At 43.3% G+C, this 26,467-nt stretch overlaps 1 protein-coding gene across 4 annotated transcripts in view; it reads left to right on the forward strand.

The window, feature by feature from the left end:
• Positions 1-25,081, forward strand: part of itsn2b (intersectin 2b) — a 32,723-nt gene extending 7,642 nt beyond the window's left edge. The window contains exons 2-41 of one of the 4 annotated variants that reach the window (XM_070989095.1): positions 899-959; positions 1,885-1,977; positions 2,129-2,192; positions 2,296-2,483; positions 2,719-2,979; positions 3,482-3,587; positions 3,749-3,885; positions 4,971-5,034; positions 5,715-5,852; positions 6,709-6,797; positions 7,427-7,689; positions 7,788-7,937; positions 8,121-8,261; positions 8,482-8,569; positions 8,900-9,039; positions 10,067-10,147; positions 10,625-10,806; positions 10,970-11,784; positions 11,953-12,074; positions 12,222-12,479; positions 12,624-12,820; positions 14,040-14,095; positions 14,284-14,450; positions 14,614-14,644; positions 14,755-14,876; positions 15,336-15,432; positions 15,537-15,731; positions 18,499-18,620; positions 18,754-18,860; positions 18,987-19,170; positions 19,421-19,519; positions 19,638-19,721; positions 19,850-19,933; positions 20,082-20,144; positions 20,656-20,805; positions 20,958-21,076; positions 21,159-21,241; positions 21,340-21,423; positions 21,904-22,077; positions 22,751-25,081. In XM_070989095.1, coding sequence (XP_070845196.1) covers positions 953-959; positions 1,885-1,977; positions 2,129-2,192; positions 2,296-2,483; positions 2,719-2,979; positions 3,482-3,587; positions 3,749-3,885; positions 4,971-5,034; positions 5,715-5,852; positions 6,709-6,797; positions 7,427-7,689; positions 7,788-7,937; positions 8,121-8,261; positions 8,482-8,569; positions 8,900-9,039; positions 10,067-10,147; positions 10,625-10,806; positions 10,970-11,784; positions 11,953-12,074; positions 12,222-12,479; positions 12,624-12,820; positions 14,040-14,095; positions 14,284-14,450; positions 14,614-14,644; positions 14,755-14,876; positions 15,336-15,432; positions 15,537-15,731; positions 18,499-18,620; positions 18,754-18,860; positions 18,987-19,170; positions 19,421-19,519; positions 19,638-19,721; positions 19,850-19,933; positions 20,082-20,144; positions 20,656-20,805; positions 20,958-21,076; positions 21,159-21,241; positions 21,340-21,423; positions 21,904-22,077; positions 22,751-22,899 — 5,754 coding nt within the window. In that variant the 5' untranslated portion in view covers positions 899-952 and the 3' untranslated portion in view covers positions 22,900-25,081. The remainder of the gene's footprint in view (positions 1-898; positions 960-1,884; positions 1,978-2,128; positions 2,193-2,295; positions 2,484-2,718; positions 2,980-3,481; positions 3,588-3,748; positions 3,886-4,970; positions 5,035-5,714; positions 5,853-6,708; positions 6,798-7,426; positions 7,690-7,787; positions 7,938-8,120; positions 8,262-8,481; positions 8,570-8,899; positions 9,040-10,066; positions 10,148-10,624; positions 10,807-10,969; positions 11,785-11,952; positions 12,075-12,221; positions 12,480-12,623; positions 12,821-14,039; positions 14,096-14,283; positions 14,451-14,613; positions 14,645-14,754; positions 14,877-15,335; positions 15,433-15,536; positions 15,732-18,498; positions 18,621-18,753; positions 18,861-18,986; positions 19,171-19,420; positions 19,520-19,637; positions 19,722-19,849; positions 19,934-20,081; positions 20,145-20,655; positions 20,806-20,957; positions 21,077-21,158; positions 21,242-21,339; positions 21,424-21,903; positions 22,078-22,750) is intronic. The other 3 variants (XM_070989176.1, XM_070989258.1, XM_070989339.1) reach the window with 3 other exon arrangements.
• Positions 25,082-26,467: the final 1,386 nt, after the last annotated feature.

Here is a 26,467-nt window from a genome sequence, read left to right on the forward strand (position 1 = left end):
CTCCTTAGCATCATCATGTTAGCATTGTCATTGTGAGCATGTTAGCCTGCTGACGTTAGCATTTAGCTGAAGGTGCTGCTGTCATATGTTACAGTATGAAGTTGGAAAGCTCAAAATCTTTATAATGAATGATAATTTAAATAACCCTTTTTAAAATATTTTATTCTTTGAGGCAACCCATGGTACATGAATTGTGAAGTAAAAGCACAAGTAACAGAACACACAGTGTGTTACAGTCTACCAGTTAACAGTTAACCAGCAGATGATCACTCAGTGTCTCTCTTGTCCACGGTAACCCACTGACAGTGTTTGCAGTGGGCTAAAGGGTGAACATGAATGCAGCATCTGTAGAGACGGCCATCTGCCCATCAAACAGCTGCATGAAGAAGTGATGTCTGCTTAACGCCAGGACACTACAGGTCTTTTGTCCAGTCAGTGACACAACCTCTGTAAGCCGCCATCAGGGCCTAAATCTGGTCCAACACAACACTTCACAGTGGGTTAACAGTATATGGACAGAGAGTGTAAATGTGCTTTTATAAAGGTTTATCAGTGTAGCTTGTGTGCTATTGCTGTCTGGCCACTACAGAGTCAGTGTGGATAGTATTGGAACGTGTCCGAGTAGTTTAAAAGCTTTGGAACGTGGCCACACTGAAGAGAACAGGAGGAGCCCTGTTTGACTCTGCTGACTGACCAAAATATCATCCCTCTCCCTCTCCCTCTCTCTCTCTCTCTCTCCCTCCCTCTCCCTCTCTCCCTCCCCCTCTCTCTCTCTCCCTCTCTCTCTCTTTCTTTCTCCCTCCCTCTCTCTCCCTCTCTCCCTCCTCTCAGTAGCACTACTGTCCTGTCTTAGCTGCAGTATTGAATGATGACTGGGCTGTGACTGTGTGTTTTGCAGATGGCTGCGAGCAGTAGCTGAGGACGCCACCGGGAGTTCCCCCTCTCTGCAAATATGAATGGTAAGACTGCTGCAGTTTGTGTGTAAGGGGTGTGTAAAGGAGGGGAGAGGAGGACCAAAAGTGGGTGTATGTGTGTGTAGGGTGCTGTGTCTGTGTGTTTGTATGTTTTATCCCTACAGATCTGCTGCGGCCAACACGTGTGTGGCTGCACATATATCTGTATGTTGTAATAATTTCCCTCTTGTTGTTTCTTATTGTGTGTGAGTGATGTCCTTCTCTGGACCATCCTGCTTTCAGTCCTATTTAGTTCCATTTTTTTTCCATATTTTGATACCAGCCTTATTTATAGTGTCAGTCAGAGGACTGAAGTTACAGGAACTGTGTTTTGTTATGAAGTCAACTGTCCATGTGGAGCAAACACTAATGTGTAGTAAGCCTTAACTGAGTAAATACCAGTATTGTTCTGCCATCCTGTCTGAACAAAGTGACATAGCATCACTAGCAACACTGCACTTCATTATCACTTATCAGTATCAGTCAATATCAGTGCATTCCCATCTCCTGACTGCCACAGAGGCTGGCCTCTGATTCTCTCTCATCTCATTTGCGTGTGTGCGCGCGCGTGTGTGCGCGCGTGTGTGCGCGCGTGTGTGTGTGCGCGTGCATGCATGCGTGTGTCCGTCTTCCTTCCTGTTTGTTTGCAACTTATGAAATGGTTCCTCACTTTTTTGTGAGTGTGTGCTTGTTTACTTACTTACTTAAGATGTAGTTGTTGCCTGTGTGTAATATACATTTATGTGATTTATTTAAACATTTCAAGGAGCAGGTTTGCTGAGTCAAGCCCAAAAATCCCACAAAAGATCAGGGATTAATTTCGCAAAGTGCTTCCGCTTCTTCGAATTCATCTAATAATGGCTGTGTCCTGTGACTGATGCTTCACACTGTCTTTTACGTTTCTCTGTCCCTGTCTTCTTTTTCTCCTCAGGTGGTCCAAGCATATGGGCGATCTCTCCAGAGGAGAGGAACAAACATGACCAGAAGTTTGACACCCTCTCCCCATCAATGGGCTATGTCTCAGGTACACACACAAACACGCACTTCATGTCACAGACTGTTGCATCACGCCCACAGTAATTTCCCTGCACATTCATCATGCAAACATGACGTGTTCAACTCTTACAATCTGAATTTTTTATTTTTTTGCATTTCTATTTCCTCCCTTTCTGTAGGGGAGCAGGCAAGGAAGTTTTTCCTTCAGTCAGGCCTGCCTGCCTCAGTGTTGGCTGAGATATGGTAAGAAACAGACACACTTTAGAGTGATGGATGCATTCACTGAAATCTGCTTTTCAATATCTTAACATCCTTCAATGACTCTCTGTTTCCTTCCATTTCTCAGGGCTCTGGCTGATATGAATAAAGATGGGAAGATGGACAGGTTGGAGTTTTCCATTGCTATGAAGCTCATAAAGCTAAAGCTCCAGGGTACGTCGCTTCCCTTAGCACTGCCAATCATCATGAAGCAGCCTCCCGTGCCTGCCCCCACCCTCAATAACCCCACCTCATCTATGGCCAAGCCAGCCTACGGTACGTGCTTCATATCATATACTGTTTGCGAATGTTTTTTAGTCAATGTGAAAATATGTCAGAGCTTTAAACACAAAAACAAGACCAAAGACATGTATTCAGAGATGTAAATGTGATAAAAATGCCTCATTTGGGGATTTTTAACAATTGACAACCTTATTTAAAGTGTACCTAACTTGATTGTCTCTTTGTGTGCATAAACTGTGTTCCTGTTGTGTGTGTTTGTGTTTTCCAGGTATGGGTGCTGTGCCTAACATGTCCATGATGCCTGGGACAAACCTTGCCATGTTAACCCCTATCTCCATGGCAACTCCTGGACTCTCACCTCTGACACCAATGGCAGGCCTCACCCCTTTGGTTACTACAACAACAGGCCTGAGCCCTCTAATAGCCTCCACCCCCAACAGGCCCCTGATGCCCACTGTGGGAAACACCACCATGCCAAACGGCACCATGGGAATTCTCCAACCAATCCCAGCTGGAGCTCTGGCCACTGGTACAGACGACTTTCGTTGCTGCTTTGGGAAAAAGAAGTCATCAAATCTAAACACGTTAATTAGATTATCACTTGCAGGATGATTGTTTTCTCTTTCTTATAGCATGACAGCTGTTGTCTTCCTCTGAGAGTAAATAATGCATGTGCTTGCAGCAGAGTGCAGATGATGAAATATTTCTGTAGTTTTGGGGGAAAAGGGAAAATGAAAGAATCCTTGCCTGGTTTTGCAGAGTCAGGCCTCTCTGTCTTATCTCCATACAAATAGCCTGCTTGTCCTTGACAAGGTTACAGCAGTGGCTGAATGACAGTATATTACTGAACCACGACAGGACTACGCTCCCCTTTCTGAAAACTGTAGAAAAGGACAAAGTCTGTATGTTTTGGGGTGGAGGGGCAACATCCTGATTTTATAGTTTGTAGGTACAATAAAATGTCATCACAATGTTGCAGATAAGTACAGGAGAGTATGTAATGGATATGTATGTATGCTTTATGTCGTCAGGCCTACCTTTCTCAGCATCCTCCTACTCCTCTCCGCAAGGACTCTCCTCCGGCGCTCCTTCTGGTATGAACAAGGCCTCATCTCTGCTGGACCTGGGATCTATCAGGTAACAAACACAGAAAAAACACACAGAAATCTGGAAGCACTAAGCAATTTCCCCTTTTCACAACCAGTTGCCTCATTTATCTTGTCTAGTCTCTTTTGAAGTGCAAAAACACGCTGGTGTTCCTGAAGTTTAGTGCATTCAGCCTGCTGTTTGTCTTTCAGCTCCACTTCCTCATCACCCTCTGTGATGTCCCCAATGGTTGCTGGTCCCAGTGACTGGGCTGTACCACATGCCACCAGACTCAAATACAGACAGCAGTTCAACAGCTTGGATAAACAGATGACTGGATACCTCACTGGTATGATGTGTGTGTCTATGTGATTGGTGTATAGGTCATACAAAACCATACCAAACTATGCGTGAAATGCAGGCGTGGATGTCCATGAACAACAGCCACTGACGATTTCATAACGGTTGTCTCCCTCTTTCTTTCTGTGTGTGTCAAGTCTTTGCTAACTCTAAGGAAGTGGTGGCTTTGGGTGTGTTCAGACGCTGGGGCAGTTTCTGTACACACACACACACACACACACACACACACACACACACACACACACTCTCACACACACACCACACACACACACACACACACACACACACACACACACACACACACACACACACACATTTAGCCAAGTATTCATTAGACTTTTCATTCTGTTACTGTAAGCCTTGTTGGACCTGTTCTCTTAAAATAGCCATGATACAATCAAACAACAATGCACACACACACACACGCACGCACACACGCATACTTCAGCCACATTGCAGATTATGTGTGCTCCAGAACATTAAATAAATTACAACCCGATTCCAAAAAAAGTTGGGACGCCGTGTCGTTTGGCTACTTCTGTCCAGTGCTGGGGTTTGTTATTGTGAATCCACCACATTGGCAGTTTCAGGCAGTAAATAGCCTATTCATATAGCCTAGCTAAGGATGAAGCACAGCCATCACACACAAGATTTGTCAACGGGTGAATTTAAAACTAACAAAAACCATGCAGGGAGACCAATGTATGGAGGCATTTCGATTTAGTCGTCAGAGCAGATGTAATAATGAAGTAGTTGGTTATGTGAAATTGCTCATTGCGTCAGCTAACATTAACTGCGTCGGGCTCAGTTTCTACTCTCTTGGACTCTGGTGTGGTTTGGACAGAAAAATGTTGTCTGCTAAAATGTACAAAATGTCAACAAAACCTAAAGTCAGTCTTGGAAACCAGCTGTGGAGATGTACAGGACTGCCCTATTTTTGTTCACCTGGCACATTTTATTTTAATGAATACATCAACGCGTACTCTACCATTTGTTACTTGCATACTTCCTCTCCACCACATCCACATTTCTGTTCTGTACATGTGTTCTGATGCTTGTTGCTCTTGTTGCCAGGTCAGCAGGTGAGAGGTGCCATGGCAACCACGATGCTGACTCAGACACAGCTGGCTTCCATCTGGTGAGAATATCTGTGTGTTTGTACTGTATGCCTGTGTGTCTGTACATGCCCTGTGATGCTGCAGCGTTAGGTTCAAGAGCCAAAGTCAGGTTTGGCAGTACAAGTCAGAAACTTCATTCCACTGCAGCTGGTATGACAAAAGGCCAATTGTTTGTTACTGGATTTGTTTTTTTGCTAAGTGAGGCTGCTCTTACTCTGATTTGTTTGTTTTAAGTCCAAAGCTGCTTATTGTATGTAAGAGAACCTGAATAGCTGGTTATTAAGGACTGCTTCAGTGTGTTTATATATGATAGTCTTTAGAACGTAGATAGCTCCTTGTATGAACACCAGCAATACACGTGCACCTTTACACAGTATGGCATATAATACAGGCTATGTTAGGTTGCAACTAATGATTGTTTTCATTGAATAAAGGTGTACTAATCATATGGTCCCTGTAACTGGACATGTACACAAGTAGCTGAGAAGTTTAGTCGCTAACCTAAACTAGCATATTCAATAGTTAAACTTTGACAAAAAGAGCTGATCAGCAGACAGTTATAATCATATTGCAAACTTTGATTCTCTAATGTTATTTTGTAGTTGTCTTAAGATACCTCCCTGTCCTGTATGTAATTCTGCTGTGTTTAAAAGTAATATCATCAGCATGTTTGTACCTCGAATTTGTGCCCCTCCTGCAGGAATTTAGCTGATGTGGATAAGGACGGCAAGCTAAAAGCTGAGGAGTTTGTTCTGGCGATGCATCTTGTGGACATGGCAAAGACTGGACAGCCGCTGCCGCTAACACTGCCAAGTGAGCTGGTACCACCTTCACAGAGGTCTGTGGACACATCTGACTCAATTTACCCTCTACAGTTGATATGTAGTATCAGTCAGAAGCTTAGACAGACCACATCAAATCTTGTCAAATGCAGTGAGCAAAATGAATTTTATATTTTAGATTCTTCAAAGTCACCACCTTTTGCCTCATGACAACTTTGCACACTGTTGGCTTTCTCTCAAGCAGCTTCATGAGGTAGTCACCTGGTATCGTTTTCAGATGACAGGTGTGCCTTGTCAAAAGTTAATTAGTGGAATCTCTTGCCTTCTTAATGCATTGGAGACCATCAGTTGGGTTGTGCACAGGTAGTGTTGGAGAGCCCATCATTACTTTCAGAAATGAAGGTCAGTCGATCTGGAAAATTTCAAGAACTCTCAATGTATCTTCAAGAGTAATCACAAAAACCATCAAATGCTCTGATGAAAGGGGCTTTTGTTAGGACAGGAACACCAAGAGTTATCTCTGCTGCAGAGAAGTTCATTACACTTACCACCCTCAGAAATCGACAATTAACGGCACCTCAGATCAGAGCCCACATTAATGCTTCAGACCCAGTTGAGGTGGTTTGGGATGAGTAGGCCGCAGAGTAACAGAGAAGCAGAATGTTTTGCTTTGGTTTACTGTTTTTTTTGCCTACTATGTAATTCCATATCTTCAGTATTAATCTACAATGTACAAAATAATGAAGAAAAGCCATTAAATGAGAAGGTGCATCCAACCTTTTGACTGGTACTGTAAGTATTCATATTTACGTGCATACAGTGAACATGGACTACAGTAATATGAGTGTTTATTTGATATTTTAATCATGTGAATTGTGCATTCAAACCAGCTATTTTAAATCTGTTCTCCAGGTCTGCAGTGAATGGATCCAGCCCTTCTCCATATGCAGCTCTGACTGATGACTGTGACATAGAACCGCCACAGAAAGCCAAACCCACATGTCAGTACTCACACTACCTACCCTAAACACAGAGTGTAGCCTTGTTTAGCTGCTGCATTATGTTCTGCCTTGTTCTCTGTATTCTGTATTATATAATGTGGAATCACTACAATGTAACTGAAGATCAGTCACTGCTGTCAGTGGCTATGAATCATGTCTGTGCAGCTGACATGGCTGTTAGACACTGACAAGTAATCTAATGTAATTTCATAAACACACATATATTGTTGTGATGTACACCTGCAGCAGCCGAAACTGGAGCCTAAACATCAATTATGATCTTAAAATCATGTCTATCATTATTTCTCAGTGACAGTTTGACTGGAACTTTAAGTTAGTTTTAAATGTGTACTCGTTTAATGTATACACTGCTCATTATTATCCTTTTAAAACACAAAAGTTCAGATAGGTAATAAGCCAGAAAAGTCATCATAGTTTTCACAATATTTTCTTAATAGATAAACCTGACCAACATTTTCTTAAAAAAATATTTCATGTTTGAAATTAAAATAGGTCCTTGAAGTTCTTTTTTTCATTCAGGCAATGTAAATACTTGGCAGCGCACTCCCAGTCAACATAAAAATTTAGACCAAGACTGACTTCAAAACTTTTCATTTGTCTGTGTTCAGATTCATTTGAGGATAGATTCAAAGCTAACCTGGAGCGAGGGAACGCAGAGCTGGAGAAAAGACGATTGGCTCTGCAGGAGGCGGAGAGGAGGGAGCAGGAGCGGCGTGCTCAGAAGGAGAGAGAGGAGCGAGAGAGGAAAGAGAAGGAGGCTCGGGAGGCTGAGGAGAGGAGGAAGAGAGAGGAGGAGAGGAGGCTGGAGAGACAGAGGGAGCTGGAGAGGCAGAGAGAAGAAGAGCGACAGAGAGAGATTGAGAGGAAGGAGGTGAGGGTGGATACTGTGTCTGCATGTCTGAATTTTTGCTACAGGAGCAGCAGAGGCTTGTTTCTTCACACTTCAGTGTCCTGTGTGGGTTATTTCAGGCTGCACAACGGGAGCTTGAGCGCCAGAGGAAGGAGGAGTGGGAGAGGAGGCGGCGAGGAGAGCTCCAGATAAAGAAGGAGCAGGAGCAGGATGACATCATCAGACTGAAGGCTAAGAAAAGGAGTCTGGAGATGGAGCTGGAGGCTGTGGTGAGCGGCAAAGAGACAAAACGGTTTATTTCCCTGAAGCATGCACTACAAACTGTAGTCATGCACTGTTTGCCTCTGTCTGTGCAGCTGGGTGTCGTTCCTCATGCACACATTCAGGAGAGTCATTAAAGTGTCTCTCATTCTCTCTTTGTCTCTGCCTCTCTCTCTGTCTCTCTACCTCAGGGTAACAAGCACCGTCAGATCTCAGACCGGCTGCGTGACTTTCACAACAAGAAGAAGCTTCAAAAGACAGAGCTGGATCTGACCAATCAAAGGATAGAGACACGCCAGCAGGACATTAACAACCTGCAGAAACAGCTAGAGGTGTGTGTGTGTGTGTGTGTGTGTGTGTGTGTGTGTGTGTGTGTGTGTGTGTGTGTGTGTGTGTGTGTGTGTGTGTGTGTGTGTGTGTGTGTGTGTGTGTGTGTGTGTGTGTGTGTGTGTGTGTGTGTGAGAGAGAGAGACAGTTATTCATCCACTTTTGTGTTATCTGTGATTTATGTGTCAATCTCGTGTTGCTTCTGTTGCATTTCTCGTTGGTCAGGAGTTTCAAAGGAAGTTGTCCCAGCTGACTCCAGAGCAGAAGAGACTGACTGAGAAACTGAAAAACATGGCTCTGAATAACCTGCCTGGTTAGTATTGCTGGAAAAACTGACAGAGCTCAGGAACAACAACATATTATGGATGGAGAAATAGACTATTGGATGGATGCTTGATAAAAGAACACAGCACATTGATGAACAAATAGAGTAGTTAAATCACACTAAATTCAGAACCTGTACTGTGTATTAACAGAGAAACGGAAATACTAACTCAATGAAAAGCATAAAAATATCCTTATTACTAATGCATGCTGTCTGTGCAAAAAATTGTTAGGAACATATGAATGAGAATGTAATTATACACATTTTCACTCTGTAAACTCTCTTCCGGCTTGTTAACTGTATTTCATCGGTTTGTAGTGTCGACCATGTCCACCCTGAAGGTGGGCGTCACAGAGAAAAAAGGGACATGTATGAAACTGCGAGAGCAGCTGCAAGCTCTGGAGAAGGAGACGGCTGCCAAACTGGCTGACATGGACCAGTACAACAAGGATATGCAGGTCAGAAATTAATTCATCAATAATAACAATAATAATAATAATAGAGATTAGCTTCACGTGGCATCAGTTCAACACATTTCACATTTCATATCGAACATTCAGAATGAGCCTGTTTTTATCCAGGAATAACATGACTCAGTGAAACTTGCAGAAACAACTCTCTCTTTCATTACATTGGGAGCTGCCCAGTAAATCCACTATCGCACACCAGTTTTGACTTGAGTGGTTTACAGAAATGCACTGTCAGTAGTTTTGTGGGAAGATAGACTTTAAGTCATTTACTTTGTTCAGCCTGATTGTTCCAGCCAGTTTGGAGATTCCCAAATCCACCTCTCTGCTGGTTCCTGCTGCCTTACACCTCTCTTAGCAGATGCTCATTTAGCTTGTTTGCACAATCATTCCCATCTCTTGCAGCCTGACTTGTTCTTTGATACTCTTAAATATTAGTACCTACAAATGGGATAAATTGCTTGATTAAAACTATCATGCAGGACATAAATGTTGCATTGCCATGTTAATGCACAGGTGAACACAGATGGGATTTTTAAGTGACATACAATGAACAAGGGGTGGTGGAAAAGTGAAGCTTTACTGCAGAGGTGGATGTATTTTTGTGTCTTTATCCCATTGCTTTCCTTACAAACTACAATGAACACATCTTTTTGTCTGGTTTGCCTAATAATTTACAGCAATTATATCTAACAGGTTTGTTTTTGGAGAAAGTTTTTGGAGTGTACACTTCCTGTTTGTATGTTTTACTTCAGCTTGGCCCTTGATGCCTGTTTTCTCTCCTCTGATCATTCCTGCCCATCGTAACCTTCTTTATTGCCTTCTGATACCAATTTCATTCCTTTGTCATCTTTAACTATTATTCCTCTCTTCTGCATGTCTCTTCCCTTCTTTCTCTTTTGGAAATGATCTTTTCTTTTTTCCCTTGCTTGATTTCTTTGCTCTTTTCTCTCCTCTGTTCTTCTTTCCTCTCTCTTCTCTCTCACCCATCTCTTATCCCTTGTCCCCAACTTTACAGTATGTGGGTGCTGAGGACTCTATGCTTCAGGCTGTGTTCAGTCTGCTGGCCTGCCTCCGTAACCTCTTCTACCTACTAAAGGTTTTTGCTTTAGGTCTCTTAGTTGTTCTCGTCTTTTTTATCTTTTATCTCCTCTGCTCTTTTCTGTTGGTCATTATTCTGCTTATATTTCTCCATTACATCTTGTGCCTGTGCTGTTTTTTTTCTGGATTTTACTCTTATCTTTAGACATATATCTCTTTCTTCTTTCTTCTCTGTCTCTCACAGCCTCCTACAAGTTGTTCAATGTTAAGGCACTTGTGTGCATGCTCAGTGTTTGTGCATGATGCGTGTCTTTTCAGAGCTTTATCAGCCCATTATGTCTATCTAGTCAACTCATTCTTTAATTCAGTCACATATGTTTCATTCTGCTAATGAAGGTGTGTTTTTGTGTGTGTGTGTGTGTGTGTGTGCGTGCGTGCGTGCGTGCGTGCGTGCGTGCGTGCGTGCGTGCGTGCGTGCGTGTGTGTGTGTGTGTGCGTGCGTGTGTGCATGTGTGTGTGCATGCGTGCACATCAGGAACTGAGAGAAAGCCAGAGAAAACAGCAGGCAGCACTAGAGAAACTACGAAGTATCAAAGAGGACAAACGGCGTGAGCTCATTCAAAGGAAGGGGCAGGAAGAGGAGAAGAGGAGGAGGGAAGAGGAGAGGAAACGACAGGAGGAGGAGAGGAGACGGAGGGAGGAGGAGGAAGCTCAGAGGTATTTCGCTTTCGTGCAATTTTTTTTTTCAGATTTAAGTCTTAAGCAAAAATCTGATTTCTTGACCTGCTATAAAAATGTGCATTCAAACTTAAATTTCAAAAAGTCTTTTTTCATCTTGAAATACAAACTTTTAAAATCATGTTTTCTTCCCATTCACAAGGCGTATTAAGATGGAAAAAGAGCGACAGTGGCAGGAGAAGCTTAGGAAGGATGAAGAGGAGCATCAGAGGAAGCTACAGGAGGAGAGAGAGGCCAAAAAGAGGGAGGAGGAGGAGAAAGAGAGACAAGCTCTCATCCAGGCTGCCAAGGAGGAAGCTGAACGAGAGCTCAGAGCAAAGGAGGAGGCAGAGCGGAAGAAGAGAGAGGCAGAGGAGAGGAAGAAAAGAGAAGAGGAGGAGAGGCAGAAGCAAGCGGAGAGACGGAGGCAGGAGGAGGAGAGGAGAAAGCTAGAGCAGGAGAGGAGGCAACTAGAGGAAGAGAGAAGGAAACTGGAGGAAGAGAGGAGGAAAGAGGAGAAAAGACGGAAAGAAGAGGAGGAGCGACGCAGGAGGGAGGAAGAGAGGAAGAGGCTAGAGGAAGAGCGGAGAGAGGAGGAGCGTAGAAGAGAGAGGGAGGAGGAGGAGAGGAGGAGACAGAGGGCGGCCGAGGCTGCCGTCCGAGATGCAGAGGAGAGGAGAAAGCGAGAGGAGGAGGAGAGAAGGAAGAGAGAGGAGGAGGAGAGGAGGAAGAGGGATGAGGACAGGAGGAAGCTTCAGCAACAGCAGGAGGAGGAGAGGAGAAAGCGTGAGGGCGAAAGGAAGAGGGTGGAAGAGGAGAGGAAGAGAAAGGAGGAGGAAGAGGAGAGGAGGAAAGCCGAGGAGGAGAGGAAGAGGAAGGAGGAGGCATCTCGTCAGCAGCAGCAGCAGCCAAGTGGAGCAAAGGTGGATATTCAGGAGAAACTGACAGCTCTGCTGAGAGGACTGGAGGAGAGGAAAGGTGAGGCATGCGTGCGCACACACACACACACACACACACACACACACACACACACACACACACACACACACACACACACACACACACACACACACACACACACACACTTCCTGTCCCCAGTGTTGACTAAAACATCATCAACATAATGACCCTGATGTGATTCTTTAGGTGGGCAACCCAGAGCCACACAACACAGGAAGTCAGCGGCTCTCACGGCCTTCAAAGCGCTCTACCCGTTCACTGCACGGAACAACGAAGAGCTCAGCTTCAATGCAGATGACATCATCGAGGTAAGATTGAAAGTCATGTCTCCCAAGGGCTTGACAAAAGGTACAGCCGCAACAGAAGTTTCATTTGTTCTTGTTCAAATGTCTCTTTCTTCTTCCCCTTTTACTTTTGTTCATCTTTGTCCTTCTCGAACTATCTCCTACTGTCAGGTTGATGAGACGACGGAGCGGGAGGAGGGTTGGCTGTACGGCAGCAAGCAGGGGAAGATGGGCTGGTTCCCAGAGAGCTATGTCGAGAGGGCGGCCCCATCAGACGCAGCTAATAAAACTGCAGCTGCTGCTGCTCCTAAAATGCCGCTCCAGTCACAGCTTTCCAGTGCCCTCGAGGCTGCCATGGCAGCAGGGACAAAGTCTGCCTTCACACCAACACACTCTCCAAACCCTGCACCCTCTGAGACACAAGGACAGGTGAGAGGTTTACAGAGTGTTAGACCGCATACAGCACATTTTTTACTGCTGTACAAACTACTACCACAGTAAGATCATTGCTTGGACATACAAACGCTCAAATACTCACTGCACCGGCTTTGTCTCTCTCTGTGTCTTTGTCAGCAGGTGGTGGGTAACCTGTTGGCCCAGGCCCTGTGTTCATGGACAGCAAAGACAGACAACCACCTGAACTTCAACAAGGATGACGTCATTCAGGTATTGGAGCAGCAGGAGAACTGGTGGCTCGGAGAGCTCAACGGTGAACAAGGCTGGTTCCCCAAGACGTATGTGACACTGCTGGGAGAAGAAGAAAGTTCAGAGTGAGTCTGCGCTGCGCTGTCTGATTTGTTCCCCACAATTAATACACATGAGAGGACAGCCGCTTTGTCTCTTTGTTAAAATAGCAACATGTGAAGTGAAAGGTGTATGTTGTTATTGCAGTTTGTCCGGGTGATTTGGCTCACATTTAATGTCAGAAATGGCACACCTTCACAATTCAGAAAAATCGGAACGCGCAGACATGATACAGTATTTTTGTATTCAGTGTGACATATATCATTATCTCCTATGTCCATCGCAGAAATCTTCCATGAATCTGTTCAGAAATCACAGGGAAAAAAGCTGCTCATAGTGACTCCTGACTATCAAACTAATGTGACATTTGTCTGTATAGCCACAGGTACATTGCAAGCAGGAACTAATGAATTGATTAATTCGGCACATCTTTTAATGGTGCTAATTTGCCAAAATGTCAACAAATATGAGCTGAAAACAATGGGCTCAAGTGGTAGCCCACAGCAAAATCACTGACTACATGGAAACATTATACTTCCTGTTGAGGAGTGGAATTGAGGGATTGGGGGACTTGAGCCCCTGAAGTAGAACAGCATTGCCTCATATTTCTTGTGTGAACATAAATTCAGTAGCCTGAAGCACATACCCGTCCACTTTCCATACCAACATATTGTGCGGCTCTTGGGTTGCTTTTTCTATCTCGGGGTAAATCAGTGAAAACATGCATCAGTCATGTGATAGTGTCTATCTGTCAGTGAGTGTAAAGGTGCGGTCACTGTTTCAGTATGTCAGGTATTTAGGCTGCAGAAATGTCTTCTTCCCTTCTCTGTGATGAGGAATCTGCTGTGTTGTTGGTGTCACACAGTTACAAATTGCACTGCAGCAAAACTTTATATATACAGCATGATTCCAGCTGACGGTGCACCCGGCTGTTGTGGTGAAGAGGAATGTGAAACTCTTGGTTTACCAGTCAGTCAAGTGCATGCTCCAAGCTTCACCCCTGATCATAAGATTTGGCTCATGACCAGACAAATGGGACTGCAGGAGCCAAGAGTGAAACCCATGTTCCTTTGTATTGAAAGGAGCCTGTTAAAGTGTTTCGGGCCTTTCAGTATTATAACTCCTGATGAGAACACCTTGCTTCCCCCAGGATGAGCTGGAGGGCATGCCTGCGGAAAAACCTTTTGCTACTTGATAAATGGTTGGATGGATAAGTATGTTACTTTGTTTTTTCTGCTTTTACAGCTTGAAGAGCTCCCCTCTTGATGCTTCAGAGGCTGGCGATGGCCTGCAGCTTGAAGGTACAATAATACTACCATTAATATTTGATCTTCATACATTACATAAACCGTGCATTAATTTGTTGCTGTTGCCAAGTTCTTATTTTAGCATTTTATTATTATTTTCAGGTTTGTTTAAGGTGCCTGTTCATCTATGTCTACCAGGAGTTAAGCTACTGTTCTTTATACTCATGTTTTCTTTTCTTTAGAATATGTGGCGTTGTACACCTATGAGTCTCCGGAGCGTGGTGATCTGACGTTTAGAGAGGGAGATGTGATCTTGGTGAGCAAGAAAGAGGGTGAATGGTGGAACGGCTCTATAGGCGACCGCACAGGCCTTTTCCCCAGCAACTACGTCAAACCTAAAGACACCGATGTAAGAATACTCAACATATACTGACAGAAAAAGTCAATCCAGGCATGATGTTGGATTGCATTATGTTTCAAGGCATTCCTGCTATTTTCTTCTCTCCCTGTATTTTGGTGCAGTGCTTCTACAGTGATAGTTTGTAATCATGATGCAATTGCATTTTTTTCAGACATCAAGCACATCTGGAAAGAAGAAGCCAGGTAAGTTCACCGTCTTATCTCTCATTCTCTGACTCTCACATAAGAAAACAATTTCTGCTTTTGCGTTTTGCTGCAATTTAAAGTTGGAGATGTTTCTTTTGTGTGCACAGAGATTGCCCAGGTGCTCAGGGCCCACTCCTCTGCCAGCCCTGAACAGCTGAATCTGGAAAATGGCCAGCTCATCCTTATCCTCAGCAAGAATGCCTCTGGCTGGTGGCTTGGAGAACTGCAGGTCAGTGTTCAGCTGCTGTTCACAGTGGTTTCTCAGTGCTGTCGATAACCACAGATGCTCTGTGCTCTAGCCCGTCAAGATGCTTTTGTTTGATTGATGTTACATTTTAACTAGCCATCCAGTAGATGGCAGTATGTGACAGGAAAATAAACATACTCACTGGTTGAACGTGAGACAGTTTACACTTTAAAGTTCTTATCAGGGATTGTTGATGATACACACACTCGTTATCCAAAGAGGATTTTGTGATGACCTGCAGGAAGAACAAACACGTAGAGGAACATCTAAGAAAGCGACCCATCAAATTTATTTTCTGACCCATTATGGACCCCCAGCTTGGAAACCACTGCACCACTGGAGAAGTGTGTGTTTAAGGATTTGGAGATAATTGATGGCCAATGTCCCTGATGTCTGATTAAAACCTCATTGTCCACCTTTGTTTGTGTTTTCTGACTCTAGGCGCGTGGTAAAAAGCGTCAGAAGGGCTGGTTCCCTGCCTCTCATGTCAAAATATTGGGCTCCAACAGCGGCAAGTCTACACCAGCGCCCCAACCAGGTAACACACACGGGCACTTCTGAAAGTCAGGTGAAGGCTTGAATTGAAGAGACAAAATAACAAAGACAAAAGCACCTGACAAACTCCCTCCCCTTCTCTCTCAGTTTGCCAGGTGATAGCCATATACGACTACACAGCTGCCAACGGGGATGAGATGAGCTTCTCCAAAGGTCAGCTGATCAACGTTTTAGACAAGAATGACCCTGATTGGTGGAAAGGAGAGCTCAACGGGGCCACCGGTCTCTTTCCCACCAATTACGTTAAGTTGACCACAGCGGATTGTGACCCCAGCCAGCAGTGTAAGTAAATCCCTGAACCATCATATCATGACTGTTGATGAGATGAAATATGCATGTGAAATAACAGAGACGCTCTTGCTTGCTTAAAGTCACTGTGACTAACTCGTATTTATCCTTTGTTCATCTATGCAACCCCCATCTGCCAGCACTGATGTTTTTTCATCCACCCATCTCTTCATCTGTATATCCTCTCTTCTCAATGACTATTTCACCTTTTCCCCTGTTTTTTCCACTTCCTCCCTCCCCAATCTGTACTCCTCTTTCCTGCTTTCTCTCTATCTATCCTCCTCGGCTTCTGTCTCTTTCTCCTTCTAGGGTGGTAGAAAGTCCTCTTCCTCCTCCTCCTCCACCTCCTCTTCCTCTCCTACTCCTGACTTCAGAGAGATCCACTATTGCACACTGCTCTGAAGGGGCACAGTGTGTGGACTTTCTACTAACTTCACCCACTGAAATAATGTTTGTGTGTGTGTGTGTGAGAGAGAGAGTGTAACAGAGAGCCACAGAGAGTGAACAGCTGTATGTGTGAAAGATGAAGGTCCTGTGTTGCCTGTGAATGAATCAGGGCCCCAAACAACATTCTTGTGACTCTCAATGCTGATTCTGTGAATTGTTAAAGCCTTGGTGCCTTTCGTGATTTCCTCGGTCCTCGTTTGATTGTGAATGCAGAATCTTCAGGTCACTGATGGTAAATGCATCCGGAGCAGAGCGATAGTGGGTCTCTCTGTGAATTGTGCCTCTTCTTTACTGATTTTTCCCTTTTATACATGCTGCATCACCCATTTCCCTTTGCCAGTTTCCCTTTTCTTTCTTTTTCCCTTTTCTGTTTATACTCTCCAGTTTTGAGAGTTCTGCTCACACAGAGCCCACTATTTGTCTCTGTCTCTCCTCAGAGATGTGTCTGTATTCAGACATAATGTGCAACCGGATATTTTGAGATATAATGGGCCCAGCGCTCCTGCACTCGTCTTAAAAATGCTTGAAACAAGGCACGAAGTGGCAATATGACTTTCTAACTTGATCAAAGAAATATGCTCAGGGAGAAGGTAATAGATATGTTTAGGATTGAGTCAGAAACCTGAGCGGAGCGCATGCTAAAAATAAAACTTTTATTCGATCTCTACTAAAAAAATGTTTAGTAGATGTAGCATTAAAATTCCTACCCCGTGCTTTCATCTTTTGTGAACTTTATTAAATATAACCATTTTGCAGTGCATTTCATGCCTTTGAAAAGCTTCTGTGGTGCTGAACTTTAACACAAAATGGTACAAGCAGAAACACACAGGTTGTCCTCTACGTTTAAAAGCCATAATTGGGTCTGCTGCCATCACTGACACAAGGAACGTAAGAGGGTTCAAAGGGAGATGAAGCAACTCTTCACCAAATGGCTAACTGTTTCAAAGCCACTGACAGACACAAACTTTGCCTCCAGGGTTGATGTTACAAACTGCTGCTACACCCTATAGCAACTGAGTGCTGTTTTGCTGCTGCTCTGGATGTTTTTATTTGTGCAGAAAGCAAATGCACGTCTGCTCATGAAATGCAACCAAGAAGCAAGTTGCTGCTAAAGCTCTAAGCACTTTTTTCTTTCTTTTAATTCAATTGACCTGGCTCCATTTGCCACAAACTTCCCTCACATCTGTGGAAGGCTGCAGTAAAATTGCATGAACCACACTGATAGAAAGCCAGTTTGTAGCCGCCAGAGCTGTCAGCACAACTGATTTGACAACATATATTGAGAACATTTGTGGTACAAGATGATGTAACTATTTTTGAAGATCTGTCTTGGTATATTTTCTGATTCTGAAGTAAAACATAAAAAATAAAGATTGGTTTGATGTTAAGTGTTTTGTTATTGTTAAATGAAATATTAGTCTGCATCGGTAAAGGGTTTGTGTGTGTGTGCATGTGTTGTATGCATTGTTTATGTTGTCAACACAATGACAACACCTGATTAAGATGGACAGATATATGGTGTGTTTAGACACGACTGGTAATATCAGGTATCTGATCTGGAATTTCTCTACATTTTCATGGCTTATTTCTAGCGACAGAGGTCCCTGAAAACTGGAAAAACAAAGCTTTTTGCACTCTGGACATGTGTCAAGGGGTGAGAAAGAATGAAAGAATCCCCCTTCCTGTTTTGGTACAAACAGATTTAGTCTGGGAGACGTTTTAGTCTGACACCAGCAACGAGAAGATAACAGCACAGCGGGAGAAAGAGACAAATAAGACAGGAAAGACAATCAGACTTTGAGCAAACGCCGAATAAGACAGTGAGTTATCTGAATTACTTAGACAGAACCGGAGTCATAGAGATGACTTTACAGAGCACATTTCACTTTCTAAACCTTTGGGATGAGACAGATGATCAGGGAGAAGGAAGAAAGGCAGTTAGGAAGCAACAGCCAGCTAATATGGAACCCTCACAATGGGCTAATGGACATCCTGCATCAGGTAAGTTTGTGTGTGTGTGCTGCTCTAGACCATAGTCTCCCTGTTTCCCTTACCATCTCTCTTCTTCTTCACCTTTGTCGTCTGCTTTTCTGAAAGCTTCAGTAATGTGCGCATAGACTTGAGAAATTATTCACAGAAGCAGCACGTTTTTTTTGTTTTCTTCTGAACGTCCAGCAGGAGGCGGTACGTGCAGGGCTAAGGTGTTGCTGTGCTTCAAGTAGTGGTTTGGTTTTTGTTGAAGTGGCCACACTGCTCAAATTTATCTGGAAAAATAATAGAAGCCTTCCACTCGTGTGTTCCTCCTGTCAAACAGGGTGTGCCGACCTGAACAGCCTGGACACGCTGAGCCCCCAGGAGAAGAAGAGACAGGGTTACATCCATGAGCTGATACAGACTGAGGACAGATACGTGGAGGACCTGCAGATAGTGCTGGAGGTACTGGACACTTCCTGCTGAATAGCTCATGTATAGATATTCATACAGGATGCAGTAAATGAACCAAGCTCAGTCACATGCTGTGAGAGATGTGTCCCATCCAACATCTTTATTCCTGTGCGTGTGTGTGTAGGTTTTCCATAAGCCTATGTCAGAGTCAGGGCGGGTGAAGGATACAGAGATGACCATGATCTTCGTCAACTGGAAAGAACTGCTGGCCTGCAACACTAAACTTCTCAAGTAAATATCACAGAGTGACAGAGATCAAGAGGGGGCAGCTCATGCAAGTGCAGCTGTTCTAATGTTGTGTCTTTGTGGAAATGCAGAGCTGCCTGTGTTTTCATATGTGCATTCATGTGTGTGCAGGGCGCTGCGTGTCCGTAAGAAGATGGGCGGGGAGAACATGCCGGTGCAGATAATCGGAGATATCCTGGCCGCGGAGCTGTCCCACATGCAGCCCTACATCCGCTTCTGCTCCTGCCAGATCAACGGAGCCGCACTGCTCCAGACTCGCATTGACAACGATCCGGACTTCAAGAACTTCCTCAAGGTAGGAAGGAGAGGAGATTGAGGAAGGAGTGAGCAATGACAGGAAGTGAGGGCGTAGCTAACACACGGAGTGACAGAAGAACAGTGGAAAGGACATCTTATTTTTAATAATCTGCTATGCTAATTTTAGTTTCGCTGCATATTCTCCCCATCAGTTGTTTTCTGTGGTCCTTGTCCTTAAATATCTAATTTACTTATGTGGAAACAAGGTTCTTAATGTGTTTATTAACACTTTCTGTTCTTCCCATCAGAAAATTGCCACAGATTACAGGTGTAAAGGGATGCCACTCTCCAGCTTCCTGCTGAAACCCATGCAGAGGATCACACGCTACCCACTTCACATCAAAAATGTAGGCCAGCCTGTTCATGAGCGTGTCTGTGTTTGAACTGCTCATTCGGTGGTTCAAATATTAAATAAAAAGCCTGTGTGCGTGTAATTACCGTCTGTGTGTATTTGTGTGTGGTTAGATCCTGGAGTGCACCGCAGAGGGCCATGCTGACCGAGGTCCTCTGAAAGAGGCTCTGGAGAGAGCTGAAGAACTTTGTCAGCAGGTTTGTTCCTTCACTGATCCTCTCATTCATGACCTCACTCATTACTTTTATTCGACTTTGAGGTTATTTTTTACTCTCTTCTGTGGAAATGAGGCTTGTCGTTAAGTTTGAATAATTGTGTTGACTAGGTAAACGAGGGTGTGAGAGAGAAGGAGAACTCTGACAGACTGGAATGGATTCAGAACCACGTACAGTGTGATGGCGCTGCAGAGGTATGAAGCTCACTAATGAATGAATGAATGAAGCTCATCATTTATAGATTTAGTTAGTTAGTGTGGTTACCTTAAATGTTAGTATCAAAAGAGAATTTTCCATGATAATACGTAAAGAACATATTTTTAAGTTGCTGTTTTTCAACAGAATCTGGTCTTCAACTCTCTCACCAACTGTCTGGGCCCCAGGAAGCTGCTCCACAGTGGCAAGGTAAGTAAAACTGTAGCATGTCTGAAGCTGTGGAAACCAGAGTCAGAGAAGCGCTCTGGTGGGTCTTTGTGTTCTAAAAAAATTAACATTTTTTCATTTTCACTGTATGAATATTTCAAAATCTCGAATGTTAAGGAGAGCAGACAGTCTTGTGAGTGCAGGGAGATGAAATGTGAAACATGGCGCCTTACAAGCCTCAGACCACAGAGTAAAACTTCTCCAGCAGCAGTCAGTGAGCTGCTTCATCCGAGCAGTAAGCCGACAGAAGGATCTCAGGCCGAGATGATACATCACCATGAACAATAATATTATGTAAACTTAGATGTTTGTTTTTTTGGCTTGAGAATAAAATTATTACTGCTGCTGAACAGTCGACTGTAGTAGCACCGTCATCACTGAGCAATGAAAATGGAGGGGAAACCATTTACAGATTTACATGAGTGGAAATGCCTTGCAAGTACTGTTAAATTATTGTTGATTAGAAATATGATGATCACTTGTTTCTCCTCAGATGTTCAAGGTAAAGAGCAACAAGGAACTCTGGGCTTTCCTCTTCAACGACTTTCTGCTTTTGACTCACGCGAGTAAACAGTTCACCTCGTCCGGGCCTGATAAACTGTTCAGCAACAAGAACAATGTTCAGCTCAAGATGTACAAGCCGGTAAGACACACACACTTGATTTAAGTTTGAATGTCTTATTCAGAGGCAGCTTGACACTCTCTGTCTAAAATTTTTGTAAACTATGCCTTTTCCTTGTCGTCAGTCACTTTAGATAATGTGTTTGACAGTGTGTAAACTTTCACTTCCTGTAGCCTGTGCTGCTCAATGAAGTTCTTGTGAAGCTGCCAGATCCTTCCAGCGACGAGCCCGTCTTCCACATCTCACACATCGACAGAGTCTACATACTCAGGACAGACAACATCAATGAACGGTAGCTGTGCACACACACACACACACACAGATTTAGTGTGTTTGGTGGCCTTTATAATTACTGTGTGGGGTTGTGTTTTCAGGACAGCGTGGGTTCAGAAGATCAAGGCTGCGTCTGAAGAATTTATCGAAACGGAAAAGAAGAAAAGGGAAAAGGCCTATCAAGGTTTGTCTCTGCACTCACACAGACACACTGATGGCAACCAATGCGATGATCTCTGCATTAATCAAGCTGTGTTTCTGTGTGTGTGTGTGTGTGCGCAGCGCGGTCCGTGAAGGGAAGTGGAATCGGCAGACTCCTGGTCACCATCTTGGAGGCCACTGAGCTCAAGGCGTGCAAACCCAATGGTGAGCGTGGATACACTCATGTTACAGGATGCTCATACAGTTCAGTGGTCTACGAAACACACCATGAACTTCAAATTGGTGTGGTGGAATCCAGCTTTGAATCCCTACTGCATGTGACATGCACTGGAGCAAGGACACATAATGAGACCAAGATAAAGCCACATTTAATTGTGATGCTCTGTCGTCCCTTTTTTCATCAGATTACTCTCAGTCAGAGGCATCTCTGTCCTCTGTTCGAGTTCCACTTGTTTTCATAAGGCAGAATTTTCATGCTGTTTCATGTTTTGTCTAATTTTACACTGTCTGACTTGCTTAATCTTTCTTTGTTTTCTTCTTGTTCTCTACTCGCCTCCCTTCCCCTTACTCCTCTTTTGTGTTGCTCTTCTATCATCCCCGCTTCCCTTCCATCTCATCTCCTTTCCTCTACCTGATCTCACATCCTCCATCCATCTGCTCACCTGCCTTCATGTCATCTTGCAGGTAAAAGTAACCCCTACTGTGAAGTGACCATGGGAGCTCAGATCTTCACGTCCAGAACGCTCAATGACACTCTGAACCCCAAGTGGAACTTCAACTGTCAGTTTCACATCAAAGACCTTTACCAGGACGTCCTCTGCATCACCATCTTTGAAAGAGACCAGTTTTCACCTGATGGTCAGTCACGTTTCTTCCTTTGTCTTCTCTGCCCTCACTCCTTCATTAACCCCCACTGGTTTCTCTGTAAAGCTGTGAAATGAAGTGAGAAAAATTAAACAATTGAAATGAAATAAGCTACTCAGATTTCCACATTACAAGAGATTATTTTGTGTGTGTGCTTAAATTAACTTCCAAATATGGTATTTTTGTGCTTAAAGTGTGTAAGATGTGGCCAGTATTTTAGTTTCAAACGTTATCAGTGCAAACACTAACAATCCGCTCTGAGCTCTTGGTTGGTGCAGACTCCAGTTAACTAATAGGACCACTCGCTGCACAGCTGACTAAGCTAAGTGGCTAACTACAGCTAACTACAGCTGCAGATAGCTACAGCAAAGAGTGTATAGAGCAGCAGTTACTCTGGGGTTACTATGCTGTCCCCTGAACTTTGACAAGTGGCCAATTCTTACACTCTGAACCTTTAACCTAAATTACAAATTGTGAAAAAAAAAATCTTAATGTGGAAAAAACCTTAATCTTTGTGTCACTGTAGCCCCTCACGTACCTCACCACCACACGGAGGCCGGCGTCAGTTCATCTGTACTCTCTCTGAAATGCATTTGTTCCCAGTGCTTGTCCATCATCACTCTGAGCTCTTTTAAAATGTTCCTCTCTATTTCTTCTCTTATGTCAGACTTTCTGGGTCGGACAGAGGTTCCCGTGGCCACCATCAAGAAAGAGTTTGAAAACAAGGGAGCTGTGACACGTCGTCTTCTGCTGCACGAGGTTCCTACAGGGGAAGTGTGGGTCCGCCTCGACCTGCAGCTCTATGGCAACAAATAGCCTACAGCGAAGAATATTTTCCTCCTGCAGAGAAACCAAATATGAAAAGCTGCTTTTTGTCGCCTAAACAAACTCTGATGGACCCCCCCCCCCACACACATTCCTAATATTAACTTAGATATCAAACAAGACACACTTGAACTGTTTCACACATCATGCCTTAATATCTGAATATCAGCCAGCATTAATAACACCTCCTCTGATGTCATCTGAATCTTCCAGTAGGGATTAGGGCCTTTTTACATTGTCTGGACCCTCCAACAGGAGTCAGATCTCGCCTTGTTTTCTGCTTCGTGACCAGAGATCGAGAAATAGAAAGGGTTTCATGACTGGTGCAGCAGTTTGTGTGTGTCCTCTGCTGTAACAATTTTAACCTTCAGAGGAAGGTAGAGCTGGACAAAGAGTGTTTTGAAGCAAATAGCCACAATACTATTAATAAAGCAATACAGCTTTTATTCTGAAGGTTCTTATCTACTCTACAATACCAGACTCTCATGGCTCTGTATCTGTTACAACAGTCAGTTTTTAAATATTTAGTGATTGAGACACACTTTGCCAAGTCTGGTCAGCCGAGGCCGTTTAATGTGTAGTGAGGTAAGTTGAGGTAAAATGTATTTTCTCTTAACTTACATGATATGTACTGTATATGTTGAAGATATATTTTTCAGAGGAGGTCATGACCAATGGTTTTCAAGGGACTGTCTGATCTGTATTATGTCGTCTTCTCTCAGTGACATTGAGCGCATCATAAGCAGCAGATGATGGACAGCGACACAGACTCTGTCGAGACAAGTTTTTTTGTCAGTAGCTCTGGTCTGGAGTCAGTTTACTACTGTAGATCTCAGGATACCTTGTCCTGTTTTGAGTCTGTGTTTATCTGTTGTGTGTGTGTTTGTGTGTGTGTGTGCATGTGTTTGGAGTGTAGAAGTAGAGTAACATGAATATCGTCAGCCGAGGGCTCTTGATGCTGCAACTTTTATCTCGTTACTTCTGGCCTTAATGCAAGTCGTCTCTTTAGTCTTTTAAAATCTATCGGTTCTTTGGGATGATGCTGGTCTTCATGGTGGTCTTGGGGTTGATTTGTTATCTTTTTCTTTCGTGTGCAAAATCAGCCAAGGCCAAGTAGTTTGAGTGCAAAGTGACATAGGTGAAAAAATGACACAGGTATTAAGCTGAGCTGCATTGATGAACGTTTCCTTCTGCACCAGCTGAGTCAGCTGATCTGATCCCGGCTTCCTCTTCAGTGTGGAGGATTTTGAGAATGTCGATATTTTGAGGCAACACAGATTGGCAGCTTGTCAGCAATAATAAACAGTATTTGCTCTCTTGGATTTTTGCTCTTTACACTTTTACCCTGCCAGTGAGATTTTTAGGTGTCATTCTCCAGCCTCCACCTCACTGACAGCAACGTTGTCCTTCTCTGTTGCCTCAAAAACTTGCCCTTTCTAAACATCCACCATTGAAAATGATACCGTGAAAAAACTCTTTATTTATGTTGTCGCTTGACCTTTTGGTGTCTTCTTCTGCCTTATTTTTACTCTTGTCATTGTTTTTTCTAACTCTGAGCGGATCTGAACTAAAAAGTGTTGTATTTATTTCCTAATTTATGCGTGTTTGACTATCCAAAGGTTTGGAGCGGCTTTGCTTGCTGTGTCATCTTGGATAATCAGTTGGTATCCACTGGGTTTATTTTGCGTGTGATGTTGAATATTAAAGATATGTTCATGGGACTACACGTTCATGCTGTTTTGAAAGGCAATTTAACATATTAGATGATTGAGTTTTACTGTAAGTAGACTAGGCCACTAGTCATTCTGTTAGGCCTGCTGTTTTGTGCTCTTGTAATCTATTAATTTGTCTTCTTCAATCAGCAGAACTCTCTTTTTAAGTATTAGTTTTATTTGTTTGTTTGTTTGTTTTTGAATTTGTGGAAAATGTGCAAATAGACTGGACTACCTTCCTCGTCTGTGCAGGAGTGGTTAAAGTTTGTCTTTTATTTACTTTGGATTTTCCACAGCCTTCTGCATTTGACTGCTGCTGTGCTAACTGAGTTTATGGCCTCTCTAACCCAAATTGTCTGATCAGACTGGAGTCTCTAACCTGCTGTTTGTACTCACTTTGGCCTCCATGTGGCACTCTCTGAATCAGGGTTTCTTAAGTCAAATTAAAGACATTAAAAGTGAACAAACTGTCAAATTATTGGCTGAAAAGAAAAGTGACATTGAACACTGGTAACTTGAAGTGCTTAACGTCCTGCAGCAGGATTTAACGTGACAGCTGATAATCTGAACATTAACTTCATGAAATTTGCTCAAAACTGCTCAAAACACACTACTTCAGCCTTAATATATAATAGCTCCATCCCACCATGACTGACAGAAGACAGACATTTGCTGCTATTGTCAGGTATGATATATTGTGTACAGTAAATTCATAGTCATCATCCTGCAAACATATTTAAAAGTTGCCTTCAGCAAGGAGAAATTCCATATTTGAGAGTCAGCATTCATTGTTGGGGAGGACAGAGGGTTTCACCACATTATAAGCAGAAATTGTGTTTTGTATTGTCCAGTGTGTCGCATAGTTGGTAATAATTGTCATTATTTAATTAACTGTAGTCACTATATTGATATTCCTCCGTGCCAGAAACGTCTGTGGCTGGAGGTATTATGATTTTGGCCTGTCTGTCCTTCCATCCATCTGCACATTCGTCCCATTCTCGCAACAGGTGAGGAACCTTGAGGGAATTTCTTCAAATTTAGCAGAAACTTGGACACAAAGATGAACTGATTAGATTATGGGGGTCAAAGGTCACTGTGACCACACAAAACACATTTATACGCTAATAATGGCAAAATTTCTAAAAATAAAACAAAATGATGAGGTGATGATATTCTATATCTGAAAGTTCAAAGTTCAGCTTCGCTGTGACATCATAATATTCTTCAAAAGCACTTTTCTGACCATTATTCAACACCATAACTCAGGAACAGAAGGCAGATTGTGACGGCATTTCACATTTGCTCTGATACTGAATTGGTGACTCTAATCTTGGGTGTCCACCTTCAGACTGTGCTGACTGTTTAGATTTTCTGTGGTGCTGGTTGAAGATGTGGGTGAAGCATCCACATTTTTGAATTTGTAGCTTCTTTGCAGTCACATCCATATTTGAAGCACCATAAGCTCATTGATTTTGCTCATATTGAGCGTCAGGTGATTGTCGTTGCTCCATCGTCTGTAAAAATAGTCTCTATGTGAAGACAGCATGATTCTCACTGGAATCATACATGTCAATATAATGATAACTTCCATTTCACCAAAAAATACACTTAATACCACGACGGTTTCAGTTTCAAGGGCATTTGATGATATAAAAATTTGAAAGAAAAACATCATATTTGATCATGATTTTATTTCGTTTTTCTCTGGTTTTGGTTGGTGTCCGGGCAGTCAGTGAAGTTCAGCGTGGACTTGTCAGTGCGCACCAATAGACCTCATTAAATCCTTCTTCACCCTCCACTGGCTCCGGGTCCACAGGAGCAACAGTCATTACGTAACCACGCTGAAC

This window comes from Chaetodon trifascialis, chromosome 1, assembly GCF_039877785.1.
Source record: "Chaetodon trifascialis isolate fChaTrf1 chromosome 1, fChaTrf1.hap1, whole genome shotgun sequence".
NCBI lineage: Eukaryota > Metazoa > Chordata > Actinopteri > Chaetodontiformes > Chaetodontidae > Chaetodon > Chaetodon trifascialis.